At 41.5% G+C, this 27706-nt stretch overlaps 1 protein-coding gene across 2 annotated transcripts in view; it reads left to right on the forward strand.

Annotated features, from left to right (window-relative positions):
• The first annotated feature begins 2514 nt into the window (after positions 1 to 2514).
• Positions 2515 to 27706, forward strand: part of bcas2 (BCAS2 pre-mRNA processing factor) — a 41269-nt gene continuing 16077 nt past the window's right edge. For both annotated transcript variants that reach the window (XM_059972686.1, XM_059972687.1), the window contains exons 1-4: positions 2515 to 2668; positions 9031 to 9123; positions 11745 to 11815; positions 17904 to 18065. In XM_059972686.1, coding sequence (XP_059828669.1) covers positions 2576 to 2668; positions 9031 to 9123; positions 11745 to 11815; positions 17904 to 18065 — 419 coding nt within the window. In that variant the 5' untranslated portion in view covers positions 2515 to 2575. The remainder of the gene's footprint in view (positions 2669 to 9030; positions 9124 to 11744; positions 11816 to 17903; positions 18066 to 27706) is intronic.

A 27706-nucleotide genomic window follows, 5' to 3' on the forward strand; every position in this document is an offset into this window, starting at 1 on the left:
GAAGTACCAGAGAGGTATTCTATAATGATCAACAAAATAATTGTTTGGAATTAAGAGACCTTGCCTGGTGTCTCAGGGCTGGGTTGAAACGAATTGAATTGACTTTATTCTTACATTCTTCACATACATGAATAGTAAAAACCTTTAAGTTACATCTTCATCTAAATGTGCAATGTGCAATCATAGTAATTTATAGTAAATAGAACAGTCAATGTAGAGTACACTCAAGTCAGCGTGAATTCATCAGTCTGATGGCCTGGGGGAAGAAGCTGTCCTGGAACCTGTTGGTCCTGGATCTTATGCTGCAGTACCACTTCCCGGATGGTAGCAGCTGGAATAGATTGTGGTTGGGATGGCTTGGGTCCCCAATGATCCTACGGGTCCTTTTTATACACCTGTCCATGTCCTGAATCATGGGAAGTTCACAACAACAGATATGTACCTAGAGAAGTGTGTCTTCACTTGCACCTGCACCCACCCTGGCACCCCTTCTGTATCATCTGTCCCATACCCCTCCTTTGGCTCTCCATTCTCACCATTCCCAATATCGCTCTCCTCTCCGTGTTGACAAATACAGTACTTTGCAAAAGTCTTAGGCATATATGTGTGTGTAAGATTTTTGCACAGTATTGTAAATAGAGTTCATGGGCTCACAGACTGTTTATAAAACTGGCAGCAAAGGGAAAGAAGCTGTTCCTAAAATACTCTGTGTGTGTGTGTTGTCAAGCTCCTGTACCTCTTCCTGATGGTAATAAAGAGAGGAGGTTATGTCTTGGATGGTGAGGATCCTTAATGTCATTTGAAGTGTCCTCGATGATGGAAAGGCTAGTGCCATGATGGAGCAACTAAGTTTACAACTCTCTGCAACTTTTTCCGATCCCGTGTATTGGTGCCTCCATATTAGATGGTGATGCAACCAGTCAGCATGCTCTTCACTATACATCTAGGCAAACTCAAAAGATCCAGATTACAGGTTTCAGCTTTATAAGGACACAGAACACTGTGTGATTTATAGCCACAGTTAATGCAGAGACCTTAAATAGCATTGAAGCACAGAGAGATCTTGAGGTCCAAGTCCGTAGTTTCCTGAAAGTGGCCGCAGAAGTTAATTGGGTAGTAAAGAATGCATAAGGCATGCTTGCCTTTAATTGTCAAGTCATCAAGGTCAAGAATCAGGAAGTTATGTTGTAGAGTATTGCATTCAATTATGGTCATTCCACTGTCGAAAGAGAAATGGAAGCTTTCAGGATTCACAATTTCAGATTCAAGATTATTTAATGTCATTTTCAGTATACAAGTGTAAAAGAGGGTGAAATAATAACTACTGTAGATGTGATGCGGCACAATAAGAACACAATAATAATAATAAAACCCAATAAAGACATAACTTAGATATAAATATAAGGACTAAGATATACATAACTTAATTATATGTCCATAAAGTGATGCTAGGCACAGGAAATGATAAAGTAGTGGTGGAGGGGTGGGTTAGTGGGTGGGTGTTGATCATTCTTATTGCTTGGAGAAAGTAACTGTTTTTGAGCCTGGTGGTCCTGGTGTGGATGATCTCTAGCTTTGTCCCTGATGGAAGTAGGACAAGATGGGTGGAATCCTTCATGATGTTACTGGCCCTTTTTCAGCACCTTTCTGTACATGCAGGGTAGGTCCTTGATGGTGGGTAGGCTGGTGCCGGTGATGCATTGGGCAGTTTTGACTACCTGTTGTGCAGCCTTCCTGTCTGCTGCAGTGCAAGCAGTTTGTTTGGATGCTCTCCACTGCACTACTGTAGAATTATAGATAGGTTCTGTCCGAAGTTGAGCACACATGCTATAAAGAGGCTAGACAAACTTTGGTTTTCTCTGGAGTGGCAGGGCTGAGGAGAGATCTGATAGAAATTTATAGTATTATAAAATGTGTTTTTTTTTTCACCAGGGCCAAATTGTCTAGAGAGCATGCATTTAAGGTGAGAAGAGGTAAATTCCAGGAAGATATATATATAGGTGCCTGGAACGTTCTGCCAGGTAGTGGGGGCAAACAGGATAGAGGCATTCAAGGAGGCATATGAATACGCAGAGAACAGAGGGATATGCACTTGTATATACAGAAAGGACTTGTTTCCTTAGGTATTAACAACTCCTTTGTATAGTCTGGCATATTATCGTGGGCCGAGGGTCCTGCTCCTCTTCTGCATTGTGTTTTTTGCTCATATTGTGCCGTTTACAACAGTGTACAGTACTGAAAGAGTGACACACTGTCATAGGGAGAGTATTTTAAGTGGGATATCACACAGACTCTGCTCTGGTCGCAGCAGAGGTCTTCTTGCTATCCTGGTTTATCTCTCCACTGGTTCTTTCTATATTCTCTACCTCAGGAAAGCATCGAGCATAATCAAAGACGCTGAACATTCTGCCTCCATCGTGGTACGGTTGAATCCTGTTGCTTGTCGTTGCCGTAGCACCCAAGAGCATCTACGTCATCCGCAGTGCGTCCTTCGCGAGATTTTAAAGGTTCGCGCAGGCGCAGTGGTCCAGTCGCTGAAATGAGCGCAGGCGCGGTGAGTTGAGCGCTGTTCAAGATGGCGGGTCCTCTGGCTGTGGCCGGTGATGTGGTTGTGGATGCGCTGCCCTATTTTGATCAGGGTTATGATGCGCCGGGCGTCCGAGAGGCGGTGAGTGCCGGAGAGGATGTAAAGACGGGAGTTTGGTGGGATCTATAAGGCAAACGAACTCGTTGGGTGTTTGTTACGAGGGTGGGGGGGGGGGGGGGGGAGGTGTGGAAGGCTGGCCAAAAGAGTCATCTATGAGGAGCCTTTAGTTGTCAGTGGCGGCGGTACTGGCTACAGCTTGTGTATGAGGCCGGAGGAGAGGGCCATGAGTACACGATACTCGCTAAAGTAATTAAAATATTGGCCTTTAGCCGGGTTGTTTTTTTCCATTGTCTGTTTACGACTGAATTATCACCCAGAGGGTGAATGTCCTGACTAGGAGCTGTTAGATGAATAACAATAAAGTCCTTTATTCTGTACTGTTAACACATTTACTCGAGGTTGAGAGGGAACAGGATTTTAGTTTCAGCTGACACTAAAATACAGTACTCTTTCATTGGCTGAGCCATGTCTGCACGTGATCACCTCTAGGATCAGTCTGCCAATGGTTTATTGGAGTATTGTGATTTCTAGTGACAGACCTGCCGTTTCCCTTGCCTTTGTAGTTGGAGAGGTAATTTAAGGTAAAATCCCACGACCATAAACAATGGAAGTAATATCTTATCCTTATGATTTGTGGCTGCTTTGTATTTCTTATCTGCCTGTCAGAGTAAGTAGTACTTTACAACTGTCATTTCTGTACAGCGTCTGTGTCAGATGTCTGATGAAAATTCTAATGTTGCAAAGTTATAATTTTGAATTGTATTTCAGGTGATTAAACAGAATTTAGATAGTTTTAGTGAATTACTTCATCAGTGGACTTCCCCATATGCATTTTGTGGGTGGAAAATAAAAAAAAGTCAAAGTTTAAGACTTGCCAGTACCTGCTGTCTGTTACTGAACCAAGCTAGAACTGTTCGACAGGAAATGCCGTGTTGACAAGTACAGTTAGCCACTCTTCCTTCAGACATTGCTACAGCTCCAAGAATTCCAGGCTTCTGCCCTGAGGGTCAGCTGCACCATTGCATTTTAAATGATGCAGTGCTGATTTGGGGAAATGATTGTTAAGTTTGCAGAGTTAAATCATGACAAGTAGTATTGACTCATTTCCTTAGATATGGAATATTCAGAAATTCGTTAAAAGGCTTAAGTAAGATAGAGTCCAGTTTTCTGTTCCATTTGGATGGGAAGCTGAATGGGAGTTTTGTAAATTAAAATGCAGGGAAATGGACCAGTAACAGTGAAATGAAGATGAGCGCATCAATGATCTATCTCATTGAATGGTGGAATTGAGATGAGAAGGTAAATAATCTAGGAACCTGGAAATTCGAGTAGTCTATTTTCATCCCTTTGAATCTCTTCTGCAGTTCTTAGATTGGCCATGATTTCCATTGATCTGACTTGCTACGCAGGCCATTTCCTGGTATTCTGAGCATAACACCCTATCCATAATCTCAATGGATTACATCCATGCATTTTAAAAGATCTCAGGAAGAGATGACAGAGGCAAAGCTTTAAGCATTTAATAATTTCTTGCAGAACCTGAAAGGGTTTGGAAAGGTGATTATAAAATTAATTTAAGTAAGTGGAAAGCACTTTTTAACAGACTTGCATTGCAGGTAGGCAAAATAGTGAAATTTTTTTCTAAAAGAGAGTAGACAATATTTTAGTAATGCAAATTCTAATGAGAAATAACACACAATTCAAAGTAGTTTTGACAATTATGTTGGTTGAACCACATCTATCAATTATTTGTCCATTTTGAAGTCTGTCAATGTTTCTGCAGCTCCCACTCCCTAACAATTGTCACTTTAGGGTCTAGAGATTTTCGTAGAATAGCGTTAGCACAACGCTATTGTAGCTCAGAGTGTTGGCGTTTCGAGTTCAGTGCCAGAGTCTCTGTACTTCCTCCCTGTGGAATGCGTGGGCTTTCGTTTGGTGCTCTGGTTTCTCGCAGTGCAAAACTGTACCAGATAGGCTAATTAGTCATTGGAAATTGTCCAGTGATCAAATTATGGTTAAATCGGGATTGTCGGGCTGCTGAGTGGCATGGCTTGAAGGGCCTATTCCATACTGTATCTCTTTTTAAAAAAAAAATTAGAATATTTTCTTGTGTGGAAGAATAAGGTTCAAAGGTTCATTTTATTATCTAAGTATGTATGCAGAACACAGCTCTGAAATTAGTCTTCTCCAGATAGCCGTAAAATACAGAAGAACAATGGAACTCGTTGAGGCCCTCCCCCACAAGTAAAAGAAACAAAACTCTCAAACCCCGAGCCCCTCCAGCCTCTCCATCGCATAAAAACTAACATCACCCACACGGACACAGCATCTAAAACATCAGACCCCGAACCCTAATCCTCAACATCTCCATTACACAAAAACTAATAGATTGCACACCCAGACATGGACACAGCAGCTAAAACATCAGACCCCAAAACCTCCCCTCCCCCCCCCCCACCTCTCCCTCACACAAAAATTAACAGATCACCCTCCCGGACACGGCAGCTAAAATGTCAAACCCCTAACAACCCCGATCTCTCCCTCACTCAAAAACAAACAGATTGCCATCCTGGACACGGACACAGCCTCTAAAACCCCTAATCCTCTTAACCTCTCCCTCACATGAAAACTAGCAGGTCGCCCAGTTGGACATGGAAATGGCAGCTAAAGCATCAAGCCCCAAGCTCTCCCACACAAAAAAAGCGGCAATAACATTAAACACCCAACCCCTCCCTCACCCAAAAAAAGTAACATATACATATTGCCCATCCGCCAATCGGCAACAAGAAAGAACACAAAAACTGAAGGAAACCAATATAAGCTACAGTCCACGCCAGTCACGTATGTCTCAGAATTTCAAAAACATCCTCTATCACCATCAAGGCGAGCCAACAGCTCAAACTCAGTCCTTCCATGGGGCCCTCATCTGCCGAGGAGCGACATCTGGCCTGGCGCAGCCTCCCATGCGGAGCAACCTCCAGCCTGATCTGTTAAGAGTGACTGCCAATCCTGTCTCCTCCACATTCACCTTGATGTTTCTTCCTCGATCAGCAAGAAATGTCGATCATTACCCCGTGCCCCATCTCTGGTCTCCTGTTCAGAACAGCTCGTGCTTGTGGTCCTGTTCTGGAATTTTTATTGGGGACAGCAAAGCACTAGATCACTTGACTGAATGCCAAAATGTAAGTGACAGGCTTTAACAGTTTTCAAAACATAATTAAGATAAAAAGAATAAACAAAAGGCATAGGAAAAGAGTGAAATAATTGACTATCTTGAAGATGTTGCCTGAGGAATTGTTGCTCACTGGCACCATCTTGAATAATTCGATGCTGCTAGTATAAGAAGGTTGCTAAGAAGCTGAATAGAGAATTCAGAATAAACTACTTTTTTCAGGGAACATGGAAATTGCTACAAACATTTGAAAGATCAGTGGATTAGCAATTATGGTGATATGGCACAAAGAGTTGAGTTTTAGGCCATAATCCTATTGAAAAGCAGGTCAGACTTGAATGGCCTGCTCCTATTCATGTTCTTTGTGTTCTTGTCTTATAATGACATGTGAGACTCGGTTCTGACCTATCGGTCCACTGCAGACCTAGTCCTAGAGCCTGGGTCAGGTAAGACTGGCATTGCTTCAGTACTTCCATAGCTTCACTTGCCACAATATGGTATCTAGAATACTAAAGATTCCCACCTCTATAGAGCTAATCAACCAAATGAATGAGGCATCTTTCGAACAGCATTACATTCAGTCCAGGACCATGGTCATGCCTACTGCTGCCATCAATGGCATTACCGCTGCTTTCATATTTAATGATATATATTTAAATAATGAATCAATATATTTGAGGAAAAAAGCAAAAAGTTACTTTCAAAATCAAATGGTAGGTAATACCATAGTATATTCATCTGGATACAATTTTGTAAATATTATCCAGAAAATATGGTAAAATATGTTCATGAGATCACTTTTTTAAAAGTTGTTGCCATATTTTAAGAAAATGCAGTTGGAATTGTGTGTATTCAGTCTCATAATATTTTGTCAAATAACAGGCACGAAAAGAACTGTCTAATTCCGAATATAGTAACTTCAGGATATAATTGAGTAACTATCAACATAATAAATCTAATCTATAAGTGTAATAATGTTCAGTCAAGTTCAAGTTTAATTATCATTCAACCATTCATGTATACAGCCAAACAAAACAACATTAGTCTGGGACAAAGGTGCAGAACACAGTAGCAACAATCATACAGAGCACAAATACATCACACTAAAAAATATAGTTCAAGACCCTGAGTCCGTGAATGTTGCAGCAGTCTCCAGTCGAGTCGACCACAATATGGCTTGTCTTCTGCCGAGCAAACACTTGGGGCAGCATTGACCCAGCTTGGATGCTGTGCTACACTGCTTCCGGGAGAGCACACCGGCTGCAACGCCTCTTCCCTGGGCGGCTGTAAACAGGTGACACTGTTGCTTGACCGTGGCCACCCTGCTCTTCTGCCATCCGCCAATAAACCTGACTTCCAGCATTTAACACTAACAATGTCCCGCAGGGTCTTGCAATCACAAGAAAGGCAACTAAGGCAATCAATCATTGTTAGACTGCCCATCGCCTTTACGCAGCAGCACGATCTGCACCAAGTCCAGCTCCTTCAGTGTCTCTGCCAATGAGCAGCTCATTGATGTTGTACTTTAAATTCTTAACATCCAGCAGGGTCTTGCGATTGTTTAAAAAGGATAGTAACGCCTTTGGTTGATGAAGCCATTGTGGTCAAACGTGCAGCACTTGTACTGGAATGTTATCAGATGTAACTACATTTGTGATTTTAAAAAATTATATAGTGAATTGTGGTTAATTAGGTCATCAGATAATTGGAACATCCACTTACTTGGGACAACTCTTAATGATAACTAGTATCCCTTTGTTTATTTGGGACACTATGCTGCTTAATTGGGACAGGAGATTGTTGCTGAACAGTAACTAGCATCAGTTGTGTGCATTTGTGAAGGTGTTAAATACTACACTCTGCTTACAGCAAACAATTGTTAAATAGCATCAGTTATGTGTGTTTGTGTTCAAAAAGCAGTGATTTTGTGAGAAGTAAGTAGTAAGCCAATTCAGATCTGTTTTGCTCGCTGCGATTTCAAGCATTAAGGCTTGGAGATACCAGAAACCATCAGGTGTGAAAGTAAAGCTGCTTCATGCCTTCAACAAGTTAGGAACTATGAAGATTTGGAGGATGCAGTTGTTGACAGCATTGTATAAAGACTGTCCATTATCTGCACTAGATATCTGTCCATTTACAATCAAACAAAAGAACACGGCAACACGTACTGGATGAATTCCCTTGTCGATAATCATTAGGAATGAATGCACTGTTTTATAGTATTGGTAGTGTTGTAATTTGTTTTCTGTTTCATTTAAATGTATAATTTTTTTTACTCAGTTAAACAATAGTTTATCCTTTTTAATACCTTTTTTAACTCTTTCCATGAAACTTGAGCTAATTGGGAGTTGCTTAATTGGGCCAAAGATGTACTTGTCCGGATGAATCCCCATTAACCAGAATCCACTGTAGTTGTACTGTACATTCTATATAAATAAAACACCTCATTTTTTTTGTTGTGGTTTTTTTTATGGATTTGAATTGTGTATTAATTATTGCAGAAGTTTTTACTCTCCAGAAAAGCACATTGACTTTGTGCTTGAAATTGTCTTTATTTACTGGTTTTGGCCAATATTAATTTTAATAAAGTGTAGGATTCTTCATGAAACATATTTACAGCATAAAACTTGGTAAATGTTCATTATCCATCAGTCTTAAGAATAAAATTGGTCAGAGTTAAATAGAAGATTACTCTTAGTGCACTGAACAACCAAGAAAGCTACATCTGATCTTCAGTAATAGTAAAAGTATATTTCATTGATACAAATGAGAAAATGTTCTATAACTTCAATTATCTCTAATAATATAATCACGTTACTGAAAATACGTCTCAGGTCCATTAATATTTTTAAAGAGAATAGGATGGTTTGTTCCTTGAGTATAGGTCATTCCTTTGTAATAGTTTTACCTTTTTAAATCCTATTTCCTTTTCTCTGGTAACTCCTAAACTGAGTAGAGAAGTGGTCTCAAAAAAATCTTGGGCAGAGCTGCACCTCTGTTGTCTAACTTGGCACAGACAAGGGATCTGCAGACTTCCTCATCTATTGGGCTCCATGGCATTGAGCAAATAAGTGGTTTGGACTGCACACATTTGGCTCCAGTTTCACTCTGTATCAACAATCAAAACAATTTGCTGTACCATTATACTGTTGTATTCCTGTATTATTGGGGAACATCAATAATGTTTAGATTCTCATCACTTTACTTTTAGGCAGCTGCACTAGTGGAAGAAGAGACGAGACGTTACAGACCAACAAAGAATTATTTAAGTTATTTGCCGACACCTGATTATTCAGCATTTGAAGTGAGTATGCATAGCTTTTTAACTGTCTGGAACCTGCGACTCTGCTTCATTTAACATATGAAAAAATACAGAGAAACTGCATGTTCTAGACAATGTGTTGCTGATGTTGTATAGAAAAATAAGAATACAACTGAAATCTTTCAACAATTTGTCAGATTTTTTTCTAATGTGTAGATTTAGCAGAAAATGATGCAATTCATGTAGGCATTCTAGGTTCAAAATAGTTGTCCTAAAGTGCTTTCCAGGTAATGCCCTACTCAAAACAGTATTGATTAGGGCTTTTAGGTGAAAATAAATGAAATTTAGACTGATTTAGCCCAAACATTTTAATTTTCCATTCCACTGTGCTTTTGAAAAGCAAGGTATGTATTGAGAGTAATGGAGATCAAAGGAAGGTTTAGAACTTCACATCAGGTAGCTACATTTTAACAAAATATAAACAACTGCTTGCCTTAAGCTGCTGGTTTGGTAAACTTGTAGATTAATGTCTGAGATTAGTGTGATGGGGGTGAGTGCGGAGGACGTGAAGACTGTTAAAACAATGATAGATAAAGGTTGGCTGGAGAATGAGCCAAAAAGTGTCAAGTTAGCATAGTGTAAGTTACAAGATTTCTAGGTGGAACAGTAATTTTCTTGCACATCTTCCAATTTAATATAGTGTACTTGGTGTTCAGAATGTGCTCTATTGGAAAACCCAAATGAAGGTTGGCTGAGTACCCATATTCAGTCCACCGATCTTGCCACTTTATTTCTGTATCAAATTCCCACAAATGATTTGCACCATGTATTAGTTCACAGATAACCCTTGAGTTGCTGCCACATGATTGGCTGATTAGATATTTGCATTAACGAGCAGGTATGCCTAACATAGTGGCCACTGAATGTATGTAGTTTCCCTCCCCTTTCCATTGAAGATTTGATTAAATTTTACACTTACTGTTCTAATAAGTAAATCACAAGCTTCCTGCCGATGATCATGTAGTAATTCTGTGGTGGATATCTTTGTATGGTCTTTGAGAAGTGCAGTGAAGTTGATACTGTCCATTAAACACTATTATACTGTAGAATGAGCCAGCTCTTCAATCAATGCTACTTTACTGCCTCAAGCAAATATACATTTCTACTTTCAGCATTTAGCTCAATTATCAAGAGTAGGAAGAAATAATAACAGAGCAGATTCCAATTGTTTGGCTACCTATAATTAGACTAGGTTAACCAAATGAAGACATGACTTAAAAGTATTACTGATAAATGGATGTTGAAAGATGCACTGTACCAGTCAGAAGCAAGATTGAAGATTGTAACTAAGATGGGGTGGGAGTGTGGAAAAGGAGCTGAGATGACTGGTTGATAATTTTGTACAACAAACCCTACACTATTTCCTTGCTCTTTGCACAGCTCTTTGGTACACAGTACTGTTGTGGTCTTAATTATGCATTTTCCCTAGGGTCCAAAATTGTAGTGTTTATTTTACTGGAATATTTTGAATTAATTTCAAAAGGTGTTTTGCTTTATTTTTGTTTTTACAGTCATTGTACTAACTGCTGAAGTTTTGGACAAAATGTTTTGCATACTTTGCAACCACAGAGCTCCTACAGTCTTCTTAGTAGACTGGAACTATATCTGTACCTTTCCTAAATGAGAGATCTGACTCTTTGTTGCAGCTCTGATTGTGCTATTTAGAAAATGATCATTCCTCCACATTCTTTCCCTACTTTTGGATCCTTTTTTTTTCCGGCTAAAAATTTCTATAATGTAATCTTGACTATTAGTAATGGGATGTCACGTTTTCCTTTAATGCAAATGTATGCATGTAGGCTGGAGATTGACAGCATAGAAACAGAGTGTAGTAATTGGTAATATCCAAATATTTGAAATGTGTGTAGAAAATTGACCCAGTTAAGAAGAGGTTGTGTGGATCTCGCAATGCTTGCCTGTGGGTTAGGATGTACCTATAAATGTTAGTCAGTAAAGTTGCTTTAAAAAAGCAATCATTTGATCATTAGTCTAACAAATGTAACTAGAGTAATTATATTCACATCCATGGGACACCGGATGCCTCACCTTTTCCCCTGAATTGAGCACATATTGGGGAAAATATAAATGTTGATGATTTTAAAAGTAATATTTCTGATTTTTATTTCCTTGTTCTTGATTTACTGGACGTATCGTTTTTTTGAACATAACATCCCATATCCTGTACTCAGTACTTTGATTTATGAAGGCCAATGTGCCAAATGCTCTCTTTAAGACCCTATCTACCTGTGACACCACTCTCAAAGAATTATTGATCAGTATTTTCAGATCCCTCTGTTCTGCCATTCTCCTTGGTGCCCAACCATTCATTGTGCGAGTCCTACCCTGTTTGTCACCCAAAGTACAACACCTCACTTGTCTGCCATTTTTTTCACCCATGTTTCCAGCGGGTACAGATTACACTGCAAGCTGCAATAGCTATCCTCATTGTCCTCCATACCCATATCATCTACAAATCTGCTGATCTGGTTTACCACGTTATCCAGATCATTAATATAGTTGACAAGCAACAATGGACTCAGCACCGATAGTCACAGGTCTCCATTCTAAATTACTAAATGGCTTTTATTTAACTTCCTTTCTAGACTGAGATCATGAGGAATGAATTTGAGCGACTTGCAGCCCGTCAGCCAATGGAACTGCTCAGCATGAAAAGGTGAGTTCACAGGCTTGGAGAGGAAATGCAAAAAGGGAAGTATGTGTGCTACGTCTCGAAAAGGACCATTTTATATCAAAATATAATTTATAACATCAAGAACTCGATTATTGAGAATGGTTTGAAGAAGTTCAGTCTCTTGGGATTGAATTCTGATTGGAAGAATCTGTGAAGCATGTAGTTCACTGTATGATCCCAAATGTGATTGATTTGATAAAGCAGATAAAATATTGTAGCACGAAGTGAGGCCATTTTAGCCAGTGCCAGCTCTGAGAAAGATCTTCTAGTGAGTCCCATTTTCCAACTACTTTGGCAAAGTCTAGCAAAGCTTTCATTTTTGAGTATTTATCCAAATTTGCATTTTAAAATTATTTCCATTGAATTCCAGACCTTAATTAATGAAAGTATTCTATTTTTACTATGCCTGTCTTTACAGTTATTTGAAAACCGTGGCTCTTAGTTACTGAGCCATCTGTCAGGAAAAACTGTTATGTTATTTATTTTTTTTACATCCTTTCCATGCTTTTGACACCCTCAGCTACATGCTGTCATCATCTTGGTCTCAAGATCAATCCCATCTACTCATTATGTAGCAAAAGTCAACATCCTTAATGCCATTTCAATAGGCCTTCACTGTATCCTTTCCAAGGCTTTGTTATCTTTCCTAAAGTGTGCCCAGAATTGGATTTGTACTTGAGCTGATCAGTAATTTTTATATGTTTGATATCTGGACATATAACCAGAATGAGTTTAAACTGACGCTTAATTTTGTCCAGTCAAAACATAGGGGTATTTGGTATAAAGTATTCAATCTTAGGTTTTTAAAAAAAAGTTGGCTCATTAAGTTAAAGTTAATAGGAGCAGTGACGAGTAGAGCCAACTTCAGATAGGTACTTCAGATACTTAATAGTCTTGAAGTTTTTTCTAATGCTGTCTGGTTTTCTGTTGTCCAGTTTTGGTATCATGTTGTGCTCCAAATCATAATAATCCACTGTGGTTTTTCCGAAATGCTGTTTCATGATCTCTGTTGAAGTTTCTGTGGAGGTTGGGTGCTGCCCTTTTGGGATTGAAAGATGCCATCCAAGATTTGAATAAACTAAGCTCACCCTTGCCTTTATGCTTGAACACTCATTCAACACCACCTTTGTATTAATATAAGTGCAGTTATAATCTGGCATCAATGTTCTATTATACACTGAGTAAAGAGTGTGTCCCTGAGGAGGAAGACTCTTTGCTTCAAAACTCAAAGCATTCAACAGATCAAATAACATCAGTAGTGAGAACAAATTATAAACACGATTTCTCTTCTACCTATCACTGGCAAGCTTGTACTCCTTCCCCTCTCCCACCATCTTGTTTCAGTTTCTGTCCCTTCCTTTCCAGTCCTGATGAAGGGCCTTAGCCACAAGCTTGACTGTTTATTTAGGTGGTGCCTGACTTGAGTCTCTCCAGCATTTAGTGTGTTGCTCAGTAGAGAGAGAGAAAAGCATTAGGCAAGGGCCTTATAACAGAACTGGAAATCAAACGTGTTTTAAGTCACAAAGAGGAGGAGGAGTGCTGAGAACAGTGTGAGTCAAGTCAGTTTTTATTGTCATTTCGACCATAACTGCTGGTACAGTACACAGTAAAAACGAGACAACATTTTTCAGAACCATGGTGCTACATGAAACAGTACAAAAACTACACTGAACTACGTAAACACAACACAGTAAAAAAACTACACTAGACTACAGACCTACCCAGGACTGCATAAAGTGCACAGAACAGTGCAGGCATTACAATAAATAATAAACAAGACAATAGGCACAGTAGAGGGCAGCAAGTTGGTGTCAGTCTAGGCTCTGGGTATTGAGGAGTCTGATAGCTTTGGGGAAGAAACTGTCACATAGTCTGGTTGTGAGAGCCCGAATGCTTCAGTGCCTTTTCCCAGATGGCAGGAGGGAGAAGTGTTTGTATGAGGGGTGCGTGGGGTCCTTCATAATGCTGTTTGCTTTGCGGATGCAGCGTGTAGTGTAAATGTCTGTAATGGCGGGAAGAGAGACCCTGATGATCTTCTCAGCTGACCTCACTATCCGCTGCAAGGTCTCGCGATCTGAGATGATTCAATTTCCAAACCAGGCAGTGATGCAGCTGCTCAGGATGCTCTCAATACAACCCCTGTAGAATGTGATGAGGATGGTGGGTGGGAGATGGACTTTCCTCAGCCTTCACAGAAAGTAGAGACGCTGCTGGGCTTCCTTTGTTATGGAGCTGGTGTTGAGGGACCAGATGAGATTCTCCACCAGGTGAACACCAAGAAATTTGGTGCTCTTAACGATCTCTACTGAGAAGCCGTCAATGTTCAGCAGAGAGTGGTCGCTCCGTGCCCTCCTGAAGTCAACAACCATCTCTTTTATTTTGTTCACATTCAGAGACAGGTTGTTGGGCTTGCACCAGTCCGTTAGCTGCTGCACCTCCTCTCTCTAAGCTGACTCATCGTTTTTGCTGATGAGACCCACCACGGTCATGTCATCGGTGAGCTTGACAATGTGGTTCGAGCTGTGTGTTGCAGCACAGTCGTGGGTCAGCAGAGTGAACAGCAGTGGAGTGAGCACACAGCCCTGGGGGGCCTCATGCTTAGTGTGATGATGTTGGAGATGCTGCCTCTGATCCGGACTGACTGAGGTCTCCCAGTCAGGAAGTCTAGGATCCAGTTGCAAAGGGCCCAGTAGGCTCAGCTTTCCAATCAGTTTCTGAGGGATAATTGTGTTGAATGCTGAACTGAAGTCCATGAACAGCATTCGAATGTATGTGTCTTTTTTGTCCAAGTGGGTTAGGGCCAGGTGGAGGGTGATGGCAATGGCGTCATCTGTTGAACGGTTGGGACGGTACGCGAACTGCAGGGGGTCCAGTGAGGGGGGCAGCAGGGTCTTGATATGCCTCATGACGAGCCTCTCGAAACACTTCATGATGATGGATGTGAGTGCAATGGGACGGTAGTCATTTAGGCAGAACACTGGAGACTTCTTCGGCATGGGGACAATGGTGGCGGCCTTGAAGCACGTTGGAACAGTGGTGCTGCTGCTCAGGGAGATGTTGAAGATGTCAGTGAGAACATCTGCTAGCTGGTCTGCACATCTTCTGAGCACTCTACCAGGGATGTTGTCTGGTCCAGCAGCCTTCCGTGGGTTGACCCTGGGTTCATCTCCGTGGGTTCATCTCACATCGGCCACGGTGAGACACAGCACCTGGTCATTTGGAGGTGGGTGGACTTCCTCGCCGCCATGTCATTTTCCGCCTCAAACTGGGCGTAGAAGTTATTCAGCGCATCTGGGACAGAGGCATCACCCGCATGGTCAGGTGATGTTGTCCTGTAGTTGATGTCCTGAATGCCCTTCCACATGCACCGTGTGTTACCGCTGTCCTGGAAGTGGCTGTGTAAGCGATTATAGTGTATAGGCCAAAGTTGTAAAGGTAAAACTCTGTAAAACTAGCAGACTGGGACAGAAGAGGAAAAATATATTAAAACACAAAAGTATAGCCAAATCTCTGGAGAGAATAAGGGTGGTACCTGAAATTACAGTCCTGAAAACTTAATGTAAATTTATTAATGTGCCCAGATGGAAGATGAGATGCTGTTCCTTGAGTATAAGCTGTGCATGTTTAGAGCAAAGTATAAGTTGAAGACGGAGGGGGTGGGGGGGTGGGTAAATGCAGTTGGAATAGAGAATTAAAATGTGAAGTGTCTGGAAGCTCAGAATCATGAAATCCAAGATGGCGGCGCGACACAGCTTGCAGCGGCCACTCCGGAGCTGATTATCTGTTATTTGTGAAATGGGGTGCCGTGCACAGTCATAATTGAATGAACAACAGACGTGGGAGCACGGAGGAACATCTAGAAATCTCCAGGAAGACCTTCTTCGTTGCTGCTACTGCTGTGAGGTCCAGGTCTCTGCAGGGAAGAACAGGCCCCCAGTCCTCGGGGTCGCGTTGCCATTGGCGGTGGCGTCTTAATATACTCGGCAAAGGATGGTGCTCGGAGAGGCTGTATCAGAGGGGATGGTCATTGGCTCAGAGGTTCGACGGACTCGGAGTCCGCTGCGGTCAGGTCGCTTTCAGTGTGTGCTGCGTCTGCGAGGCTGGGTTCGACGGAGCTTTCATTGTGTGCTGCGTCTGCGAGGCTGAGTCGGGCGGCGCCTTGGAAGTCCATAGCGGGGGCATTCCCTTCTGCCGCCGGCGTGGGATGGCGAGTCTGTCAGGGCCCTGGGGACTTGTGGAAACTGTGTGGTGGTTTCTTTTGAACTTAGTCTTTTAACATCTTTGGGCTATTTTTACTGTGCCCATGGTCTGTTTTTTTTTATCAATTATGCTATTGTTTGTGCTGTTGTAACTGTATGTTGTGACTATGTGGATTTGTGCAGGTCTTGTAGCTTTAGTTTTTGGTCTCGTTTTGTCTGGTGGATTTCGAGCTTCTTTCCGGAGGAACGCACTAAGATGGTAGCACAATATTAATACGCAGCAGCCTCTTTGGACTCTGGATTGGGGCTTGCCAAACGTTATGTGGATTTTCTGGTGGTGTCTGTTTTGTCATGTGCTTTTGTGAAATCATTCTGGAGGACCGTTGTTTCATTTTTTAACTGCATTGCATTTGTGGTTTCTAAATGACAATAAACTGAATCTAAATCTCTCGACTGAACAGAGGTGTTTTGGAAAGTGGTCAGTCAACCTATGCATCATGTTTTGCCAATGAAGAGGAGAAGATATCAAGTACAGGTAGTCCCTGAGTTACGAACGTCCGACTTACGAACAACTCATACTTACAAACCGAGGAAGGAGAACACCGCCTGCCATTTTGTTGGATCGCGACGCTTTCCGCCATTTTAAGTCATTGCCATTGACACTGTGTTGAGTGTGTAACTTTGTACTTGGCTTAAATTTTTCTTAGCAAGATTCACCCTGACACCCCCTTCCCCCCCCTTTTTCCGGTCGGCTGATGGCACCGTGAGATCAGCGCCAGACTTGAGAACGGAGGTTCCCGAGTTCGATCCAGTGACAGACAGCTCCCAAGCGTGCCGGGTTGATGTTGAGCTCACAACTCGTACTCGTAAAAAAAAAACTGCCACCTCCAGTTTGTTCCTACACGAAATATTGAAGAGGATCAAATACCCAAACCCAAACCCATTTAACCTGTCTAAGTGTGGTGGTCTTTAGGACCCGGGGAATTCAGTGCGGTGGTCCTTAGGACCCAGTGGAGATCGGGACCCGCTGCCCGCAGTGTTTCTGTTCCGTTGACATGAAACGATCATGATTGAAAATAAAGTGGAGATAATAAAGCATTTGGAAAGAGGTGAAATGTCACCGGTCATTGGAAAAGCATTAGGCTACAGTTGGTCAAAGATCGGAACAGCTTTAAAGGATAAAGTGAGAATAATGGAGCATATGAAAAGCCCTGCCCCGATGAAAGCTACAATTATTACGTAGCAACGTAGTGGTTTAGTTATTGGAATACATACGTTTCTTAAGTGTTTTGTATGCATAGAAAGGTAAAATATATACTATCTACTAAGACAAACGTTTGACTAACTGATGCTAAATAATACCGGATGTACTTGTTCTGACTTACGTACAAATCTGACTTAAAGATGGACTCAGGAAAAGAACTCGTTCGTAATCTGGGGACTGCCTATACACTAAATACAATGCACTAGGTTGAAACAAGTGCATATGGATTAGTGCTTTGCCTGTATGGACTAACTGGATAGTGAGGAAAACAGAATAGAAAGGAATGTATAACATCTCTAGCAGATGAATAGGTAAGTAGATTGAGAAGGGGAATGATTGGAGAGAAGGAAGTGTGGACCAAGGAGTTGGAGAATGTATAGCTCTATTCAACATTGCGGAAAGTCTGCTGATAAGGCATAACTAAATTCCAAAAGATAACAGTCGAGCACAGTCTTAGTGCACAATCAGAGGAATTTGCACTTGTGAAATATTATGTTAGTGGCAACTTATGGAATAGAGGTTACTCTGCATTTTCAGTTGATGAGGAAGAGGAGAAAATTTCTTAAGTAATTGTCAATCATTCTTTATTTTTCTTTCTGTTTTATAGGTATGAACTGCCTGCTCCATCTTCAGGACAGAAGAATGATATCACTGCATGGCAGGAGTCGGTGAACAACTCCATGGCACAACTTGAACACCAGGCAGTGAGAATTGAGAATCTGGAGCTGATGTCGCAGCATGGGTCAAATGCGTGGAAAGTCTATAATGAGTACGTATGTCAAAGTCGCGTTTATTGTAACCTGCATGGGTACTGCTTGCAAGCAGATGCAGATGCAGACGCAGGTATGTGGCGTCATACAAGCAACATTCACCTGATTGTAAAGTACACAATTTTTACATGAAGGAATACAACCAGAACAAAAAGAATACGTGTAGAATGATACATATCATCAAATCATATAGCATAAAAGAAAATCGTTTAGCCAATCATGTCAGTAGTGGAATTAAGGGTATGATTAGTTTTATTCACCTACTCTTTCTAAGTAGTCTTGCAATTATTTCTTTAACATCCTGTTTAGTTATGACAATTTTTTTCCTTTCTAAAACATATTGCTTTCCCCTCCCCCCCTTGCCCTCTTCTATTCCCCACTTTGGTCTCTTGCCTCTTCTCACCTGCCTATCACCTTCCTTTGGGTCCCCTCCTCCTTCTGTTTCTTCTATGGTCAATCTCCTCTCACATTAGATTCCCTCATCTTCAGCCCTTTCTTTCCTACCCACCTAGCTTCACCCATCACCTTCTAGCTATCCTCCATTCCCTCTTCCCTGCCACCATTTTTTTTCCTGGCATCTTCTCAACTTCCTTTCCAGTTCTGAAGAAGGGTCTAGGCCCAAAACATCGACTGTTTATCCGTTTCCATGGTTGCAGCCTGGCCTTCTGAGTCCTCCAGCAATTTCTGTATGTTGCTTTTGACTTGCAAGTGTCCAATTCCATTTGTAACTCTTAAGAGTTCTGAACTGACTGTACTGTACTTTCCCATAATTAGGAGGTTATCTGATAGTTGAAGATACTGTGTCTGTACCAAATTGCTTTTCCCCCCCCAACCTCATACCCCACCTAATTTAGTGATCAGAACTCTCAACTCCCATTGCTGATCAGAGATAATAACTATTGTCAAATTTGAAATTCCCAACTGTCAGTCAGCTTGTTCTAGTTCACTGAATATCATCGGGAATGATTAGACACTTACTTAGTGATAATTATTGCCTGGACATCTGAAGTGCATATGTGACTTGATGTACATAAGACCAAGCTTGATTTTCAGTTCAGGTCAAAGTCTATTCATTAATAAATCTCTCCATTATCCGAGGAACCGTGAAAGGAAGTGAAATTACTGCAATTATTAATAAACATCCTCACTTTTCAAGTGATGCAGGGAAGCTAAAAGTTCAGAAACTCTTCTATAATTCCAGTTTTTGTAAAGAATTATAGCACCAATAATTAATACTCATTTGAGGATGAGGTAGGGTTTTCTTGCTAGCTCAGTTGTTAAAACTGCTGGCTTGCACACATTAAAAATGAAGGACAAGAAAGTGAATCGCTGTGCTTGTGGAGTTGGCCTGCTCATGGATAATAGCAGTGGTAATATGATTGGTGGCTGCAGCACATCTTTTTAAAGATAAAAATGGTCAGTCAGAATTTTACATAGGATTGAGCTACCTTCTATGGTCTGTACTTGAAAAATAACACGTTTGATTATTGGAGGGAAATTTTGGTGAAGCTATAGTGTCTCGAAAAAGTATTCAACCCCCCACAACTACTTTAACATTTTTACTGTCTCATTTTCTAAATATAAAATATATTGAAAAAGGATTTTTGAGTGAATCTACAAAATGTGCATCATGTCAAATCAAAGGAAAATTACAGAACCTGTCAACAATGTATGAAAAATTAAAAAACAGAATTGTGAGGCTGAAAGGCATTCATCCCCTCTGTAATTACTACACTTCAGGAGCAATACTGTATATTACCATACCAATTCACCCAATTTGTTGTTGTAGAAAATTGGTGGATGATCTGTTCTCAATGAATTTGCTTATGTTTCATGGAAATAGTTAGAAAGGTATATAGACAATAGACAATAGGTGCAGAAGTAGACCATTCGGCCCCTCGAGTCTGCACCGCCATTCTGAGATCATGGCTGATCATTCACTATCAATACCCAGTCCCTGCCTTGTCCCCATATCCCTTGATTCCCCTATCCATCAGATATCTATCCAGCTCCTTCTTGAAAGCATCCAGAGAATTGGCCTCCACCGTCTTCCGAGGCAGTGCACTCCACACCTCCACAACTCTCTGGGAGAAGAAGCTGTTCCTCAACTCTGTTTTAAATAACTGACCTCTTATTCTCAATCCATGCCCTCTGGTACTGGACTCTCCCAACATCTGGAACATATTTCCTGCCTCAATCCTATCAAATCCTTTAATTATCTTAAACGTTTCAATCAGATCCCCTCTCAATCTCCTCAATTCCAGCGTGTACAAGCCCAATCTCTCCAATCTCTCTGCGTAAGACAGCCCTGCCATCCCAGGAATCAACCTAGTGAATCTACGCTGCACTTCCTCAATTGCCAGAATGTCCTTCCTTAAACCTGGAGACCAAAACTGTACACAATATTCCAGGTGTGGTCTCACCAGGGCCCTGTACAAATGCAAAAGAACATCCTTGCTCTTGTATTCAATTCCCCTTGTAACAAAGGCCAACATTCCATTTGCCCTCTTCACTGCCTGTTGCACTTGCTCATTCACCTTCATTGACTGGTGAACTAGGACTCCTAGGTCTCTTTGCATTTCTTTTTTGCATATATTTTTTTAAAACTACCATTTAACTGAGTAACAAGTTATGTATTTAAATGAAATACAGAACAAATTAGAACACTACTACAGTACTATAAAACTGTATTAATTCCAGATAGTTATCGACAGGAGAATTCATCCAGTGTACATTACTGTGTTCTTTTGATTGCTTATAAATTGACAAAATCGGTGCAGATAATGGACTTCCTTCATTGTCCTCCTGCATGAAGTAGTGTCATAAACCACCAATAAATTTCCTGGCACCCTGTGTAGTCAGTAGGTCAAGTTCAGATGTGTCATCTTCATCATGTCCCCGTCTTCATATTTACTGCCTCGGTGTTTTGATGCAATGCTTTGGTCGATTGCATCCTCCAAATCTTCATTTTCATTGTAACATTCGATGATTATTGACACCTAATTCTTCCTAGTTCCTAATTTGGTGAAGTAGTGAAATTGCTACATTTCTACTCCTGGCTGTTTCTGGCATCTCAAAGCCTGAATGCTTCAAACCACAGTGAACAAAACAGCTCTAAATTTTCTTTCTGCTTATTTCACACCAGCTATCAGTGAAAAACTCACTGCTTTTGAACACAAACATTTGCAACTGTCATTATTTAAAAACTTAGCTCAGCATACTGGTAGTGCCTAATGGCCACACAAGTGCACATGACTGACGCTAGTTAGAAGCTATTCGGGAACAGTCTCCTGTTCTAGTTAAGCAGCAAGCATAGTGTCCCAATTAAACAAAGGAAATCCTGGCTATTTTCTCAATTAGTTTTTGTTCTTTAAGACTTGTCCCAAATAAGTGGCTGCTCTGATTAACTGATGCCCCAATTAACAGGAATCCACTGCGTCTGTGATTTTTATTTCCTTTCTTCCCACCTCCAGAAGCACTTGTTTCACTTAATGCAACCGTTTACTTGCACTTCTTTGAACTTGGTGTATACTATTCACCAGTTGTGATGTGGTTTACTCCACACTGGAGACCAAGCAGATTGTGTGACCACTTTCCAGAATGTTACTGTCCCTTCAGTCTGTAAGCATGCTAAGCTTCCAGTCAGCAAGCATTTCAATTCTCCATTTCATGCCTGTTCTCATTTTCCTCCTGTCTCTTGCATGGTTTTAAAGGAAGCTCAGTACAGAGGACCAGATTTAATTGTTTTAGGCTCAATAATTGACCTCCACCATTATGGACAATAAGCATTTTCATTATTTTTATTGCAGATTCTTTCCATATTCTTTTGGTAATTTTGTCATTATTCTACATTTGTGTTTTTTCTTCTTACACAATTATTTCCTTTTTGTATAAAACATTGTCTTTTCACATTCTGTCACAGATCTTTTCCTTTGTTTTCTCAGCCCCGTCCCTTTCTCTGTATCTGTTTATCAGAATCAGGTTTAATATCAGCACCTGTTAGTTAGCTGCAGCAGCACATAGCAATATACAATTTTTTTTAAAGCTATAAATTGCAATAAGAAATATATAATATAAAATTAAATTAAGTAAGTAAAATTAAGTAAAAAGAGAACAAAAATACTGAGGTATAATGTTCATGGTTTCATTGTCCATTCAGAAATTTGATGTCAGAGGGGAAAGAAGCCGTTCCAGAAACGTTGAGTGTGTGTCTCAAGGCTCCTGTACCGCCTCCTTGATGTAGCAATGGGAAGAGGGTATTTTTTGGATCCAGGCAAGAAGGGAGGCATGCGGGCTAAGTTGTGAAGGAAGGCAGTTTTTTTTTTAAAAAGCTTCTTTGAGTACAAGAAGAGCGAGACTGCGCAGGCGCTTGATGTAGGCAGGAAAGCACGGAGAGTTTAAAAAGAAGACCACCCTATACAGCGGGCAGTGGAGTGAGTGGCAGCAGGGTATAGGGCTTTGGCTCAACAGGCGTAGGCGGTAACGGGAAGAGACGAGGCACCAACTCTTTTTTTTCCTCTTGACGAATCAGCCCAGACAGATGGAGGAACAGCAGGACTCACACAGCTAATGGTACGAGCTAACAGTTTAAAAAGTTAGTGTGTTTGGCATGGTAAGTGCGTGTGTAGACCTATTTTTCCTTGTTTCATTCCTGTAGAATTAGGTAGCTTTGTTCAGGGTGTCAGATGTGGGAATCCTGGGAGACCTCCAGCCTCCCTGGTGGCCACATCTGCGCCAGGTACACAGAGATGCAGCTCCTCAGAGACCGTGTTAGGGATCTGGAGCTGCAACTTGATGACTTACTGCTTATTAGGGAAAGTGGAGAGGTGATAGACAGGAGCTACAGGGAGGTAGTCATCCCTAGGCTACAGGGGTCAGAAAACTGGAGAGGGAAGAGAAATGCCCGGATAGTGGAGAGGACTGCTGTGGCTGCACCCCCCCCCCCCCCCCCCCCCCAGCAACAAGTACATCGATTTAGAAACCGTTGAGGGGGATGACATGACAGGGGACGTCCACGGTGACCAGGTCTCTGGCACTGAGCCTGGTGCTGTTGTGCAGGAGGGAAGGAGGAATGCAGTAGTCATAGGGGATTCCATAGTCAGGGGAACAGACAGGAGATTCTGTGAGCCTGATAGAGATACCTGCATGATGTGTTGCCAGGTGCCAGGATACGGGATGTCTCGGATTGGGTCCAGAATGTTCTGAAGGGAGAGGGCGAGCAGCCAGCTGTCTTGTTACATGGTGGTACCAATGACATAGATAGGAAAAGGGAGGAGGTCCTGAAGAGAGATTTCCAGGAGTTAGGAAGGAAGCTGAGAAGCAGGACCTCCAGGGTAGTAATCTCAGGATTGCTACCTGTGCCACGTGCTAGCGAGGGCAAGAATAGTAGGATCAGGCAGATGAATGCGTGGCTGAGAGACTGGTGAAGGGGGCAGGGCTTCAGATTCTTGGATCATTGGGATCTCTTCTGGGGGTAGTATGACCTGTTCAAAAAGGACAGGTTACACCTGAACCGAAAGGGGACCAATACCGTGGTGGGAAGGTTTAATCGAGCTGTTGGGGGTGGGGGTTTAAACTAATTTGGCAGGGGGATGGGAACTGGAATGATAGAGCGGAGGAGGGGGAAAACCGAAGTAAAGCTAAGATAGTGAACAGTAAAGATGTCAGGAAGGATAGGCAGGTGATGGGGCAAATTTTCAGCCATTGGGATGAGTTGCAGTGCAATCAAAGCAAGAAGTACCAAATACTGGTCTTAAGGTGTTATATTTAAATGCACGCAGCATAAGGAATAAGGTGGATGATCTTGTTGTACAGCTACAGATTGACAGGGATGATGTTGTGGTGAACGTCCAAGGATACACAGTGTATCGAAAGGATAGGTAGGTAGGCAGAGGAGGTGGCGTGGCTTTATTGGTAAGAAATTATATTAAATCATTAGAAAGAGGTGACATAGGATTGGAAGATACAGAATCTTTATGGGTTGAGCTAAGAAATTGCAGGGGTAGAAGGACCCTGATGGCAGTTACATACAGGCCTCCTAACAGCTGCAGTGATGTGGACTACAAATTACAACAGGAATTTGAAAAGGCTTGCCAGAAGGGCAGTGTTATGATAATTATTGGTGATTTTAACATGCGAGTGGATTGGGAAAATCAGGTCGACACTAGATCTTGAGAGAGAATCTGTAGAATGTCTACGAGATGGCTTTTTAGAGCAGCTTGTTGTTGAGTCTACTAGGGGATCGGATGTACTGGATTGGGTATCGTTTAATGAACCAGAGGTGATTAGAGAGATAGAGACAAAGGAACTCTTAGGAGGCAGTGATCATAACATGATTGAGTTCACTGTGAAATTTGAGAAAGAGAAGCCGAAATCCAATGTGTCGGTATTTCAGTGGAGTAAAGGAAATTACAGTGGCATGAGAAAGGAACTGGCCAAAGTTGACTGGAAAGGGACACTAGTGGGAAGGACGGTAGAGCAGCAGTGGCTGGAGTTTCTGCGAGAAGTGAGGGAGGTGCAAGACGGATATATTCCAAAAAATGAAGAAACTTTCGAATGGAAAAAGGATGCAACCGTGGCTGACAAGAGAAGTCAAAGTTAAAGTACAAGCAAAGGAGAGGGCATGCAAGGAAGCAAAAATTAGTGGGAAGACAGAGGATTGGGAAGTTTTTAAAAGTCTACAAAAGGAAAGTAAGAAGGTCATTAAGAAGGAAAAGATGAACTATGAAAGGAAGCTACCAAATAATACCAAAAAGGATACTAAAAGCTTTTTCAAGTATATAAAGAGTAAAAGACAGGTGAGAGTAGATATAGAACCGATAGAAAATGATGCTGGAGAAATTGTAATGGGAGATAAGGAGATGGTGGAGGAACTGAACGAGTATTTTGCATATGCTCACTGAGGAAAACATCAGCAATATACCAGATACTCAAGGGTGCGCAGTCACAATTACGACAGAGAAAGTACTCAGGAAGCTGAATGGTCTAAGGGTAGATAAATCTCCCGGACCAGATGTAATGCACCCTCGTGTTCTGAAGGAAGTAGCTGCGGAGATTGAAGAGGCATTAGCAATGATCTTTCAAAAGTCAATAAATTCTGGCATCGTTCCAGAGGAATGGAAGATTGCAAATGTCACTCAGCTATTTAAGAAGGGGGCAAAGAAACAAAAAGGAAATTATAGACCCGTTAGCTTGACATTGGTGGTTGGGAAGTTGTTGGAGTTGATTGTCAAGGATGAGGTTACAGAGTACCTGGAGGCATATGTCAAGATAGGCTGAACTCAGCATGGTTTCCTTAAAGGAAAATCCTGCCTGGCAAGCCTATTGCAATTTTTTGAGGAAATTACAAGTAGGCTAGACAAGGGAGATGAGGTGGATGTTGTGTATTTGGATTTTCAGAAGGTCTTTGACAAGGTGCTGCACATGAGGCTGTTAAACAAGGTAAGAGCCCATGGAATTATGGGAAAGTTACATACATGCTTTGAGCATTGGCTGATTGGCAGGAAGCAGAGTGGGAATAAGGGGATCCCATTCTGGTTGGCTGCTGGTTACCAGTGGTGTTCCACAGGGGTCCGTATTGGGGCTGCTTCTTTTTACGTATTATATCAACGATTTGGATTATGGAATAGGTAGCTTTGTGGCTAAGTTTGCTGATGATACAAAGATAGGTGGAGGGCCCAGTAGTGCTGAGGAAACAGAGAGTCTGCAGAGAGACTTGGATAGATTGGGGGAATGGGCAAAGAAGTGGCAAATTACAATATCAGAAAGTGTATGGTCATGCACTTTGGTAGAAGAAATAAACGGGCAGACTATTATTTAAATGGGGAGAGAATTCAGTTCTGAGATGCAGCAGGACTTGGGAGTCATTTCTAGAGGAATAAAATATAAGAGCTCTATAAGGCACTGGTAGGACCTCACTTGGAGTACTGTGTGCAGTTTTGGGCTCCTTATTTAAGAAAGGATGTGCTGATGTTGGAGAGGATTCAGAGAAGATTCACTAGAATGATTCCAGGAATGAGAGGGTTAATATATGAGGAACATTTGACCGCTCTTGGACTGTACTCCTTGGAGTTTAGAAGAATGAGGGGGGGACCTCATAGAAACATTTCAAATGTTAAAAGGCCTGGACAGAGTGGATGTGGCAAATTTGTTTCCCATGGTGGGGGAATCTAGTATGAGGGGACATGAATTAAGGATTGAAGGGCACCCATTCAGAACAGAGATGCGAAGAAAGTTTTTTTAGCCTGAGGGTGGTGAATCTATGGAATTTGTTGCCATGGGCGGCAGTGGAGTCCAAGTCATTGGATGTATTTAAGGCAGAGATTGATAGGTATCTGAGTAGCCAGGGCATCAAAGATTATGGTGAGAAGGCAGGGGATTGGGACTAAATGGGAGAATGGATCAGCTCATGATAAAATGGCGGAGCAGACTCGATGGGCTGAATGGCTGACTTCTGCTCCTATGTCTTATGTCCTTATGGTCCTGGGTGATTGTGGGGGATGGGGGGGGGGTGCCCTTAATGATGGATGATGCCACCTTGAGACATTACCTATTGAAGGTGTCCTGGATGCTAAGGTGGTTAGTGCCCATCATGGAGCTGGCAGTGTTTATGTTTTCCGATCCTGTACAGCGGTCCCCAATAACAGATGGTGATGCAACCAGAATGCTCTCCACGGTACATCTGTAGAAATTTGAAAGAGTTTTTGGTGACATATCAAGTTTCTTCAGACTTCTAATAAAATGTAGTCAGTCTTGTGCCTTCTTTGCAATGTGTTGGACTCAGGAACTTTAAACTGCTTGCCCTTCCACTGCTGATCCCTTGAACTTCCCCTTTCTGAAGTCCACAGTAAATTCCTTGTTCTTGCTAACACTGAGTGCAAGGTTGTTGTGACTGCCCTCAACCAGATGAATCAGTTTATTCACCAACTTTTCCCAGTTCTCATGACAGGATACTGACCTGAAACATTTTTTTTGTTTGATTCTCCATGGGTGCTTTCTGACCTGCTGAGCACTTCCTGTTTTAGCTTCAGCCCAAAAAAAGTTGTTCACAGACAGAATCAGGAATATTTATTTTCTGTTGTAATAGGTTCTGTTTCAAGTTGGAGCTAAGGACATTCTTGGATGAGAGAGGAGCTATCTGGCATTGAGTGGTATTCAGTTTTGAAGTAAAATAAATGAGAAGTATCTGCAGCAATATAGTGATTCAACATGAGTTGTCTCACTAAATTATGTATAGGAAGAGTGCTCTGTATTGAATCAGTGGTTTCTTTTAAGTCTGTTTAATTTAATGCTTATTAGTGTAATAATTTGGAGAGGTTCATAATTTAACTTCTGAATGAACTCAATTTAGTGAAGCATTTGAAAAGAAACAAAATATTGTTTAAAATGGAACACTATTTTGAAGCATTTTAGTCACATTTTCATGTGATTAATAACCCTTATGCTTTTTCTCGTCTCTCGAATGTTATTTAAGATTATTAGTTGTACATTTTTTTTTAGCTATTCAGTGAACTGAATTTTAGACTCAAGATTCCCATTCAGTGATGGGATTGCTGCAATTTAATCTACATTTATTTAGAGATACAGCTTGGAGTAGGCCCTTCTGGCACAATGTGCCACACCACCCAGCAACCCACATTTA

The sequence above is a fragment of the Hypanus sabinus genome, chromosome 6 (assembly GCF_030144855.1).
Source record: "Hypanus sabinus isolate sHypSab1 chromosome 6, sHypSab1.hap1, whole genome shotgun sequence".
Lineage (NCBI taxonomy): Eukaryota > Metazoa > Chordata > Chondrichthyes > Myliobatiformes > Dasyatidae > Hypanus > Hypanus sabinus.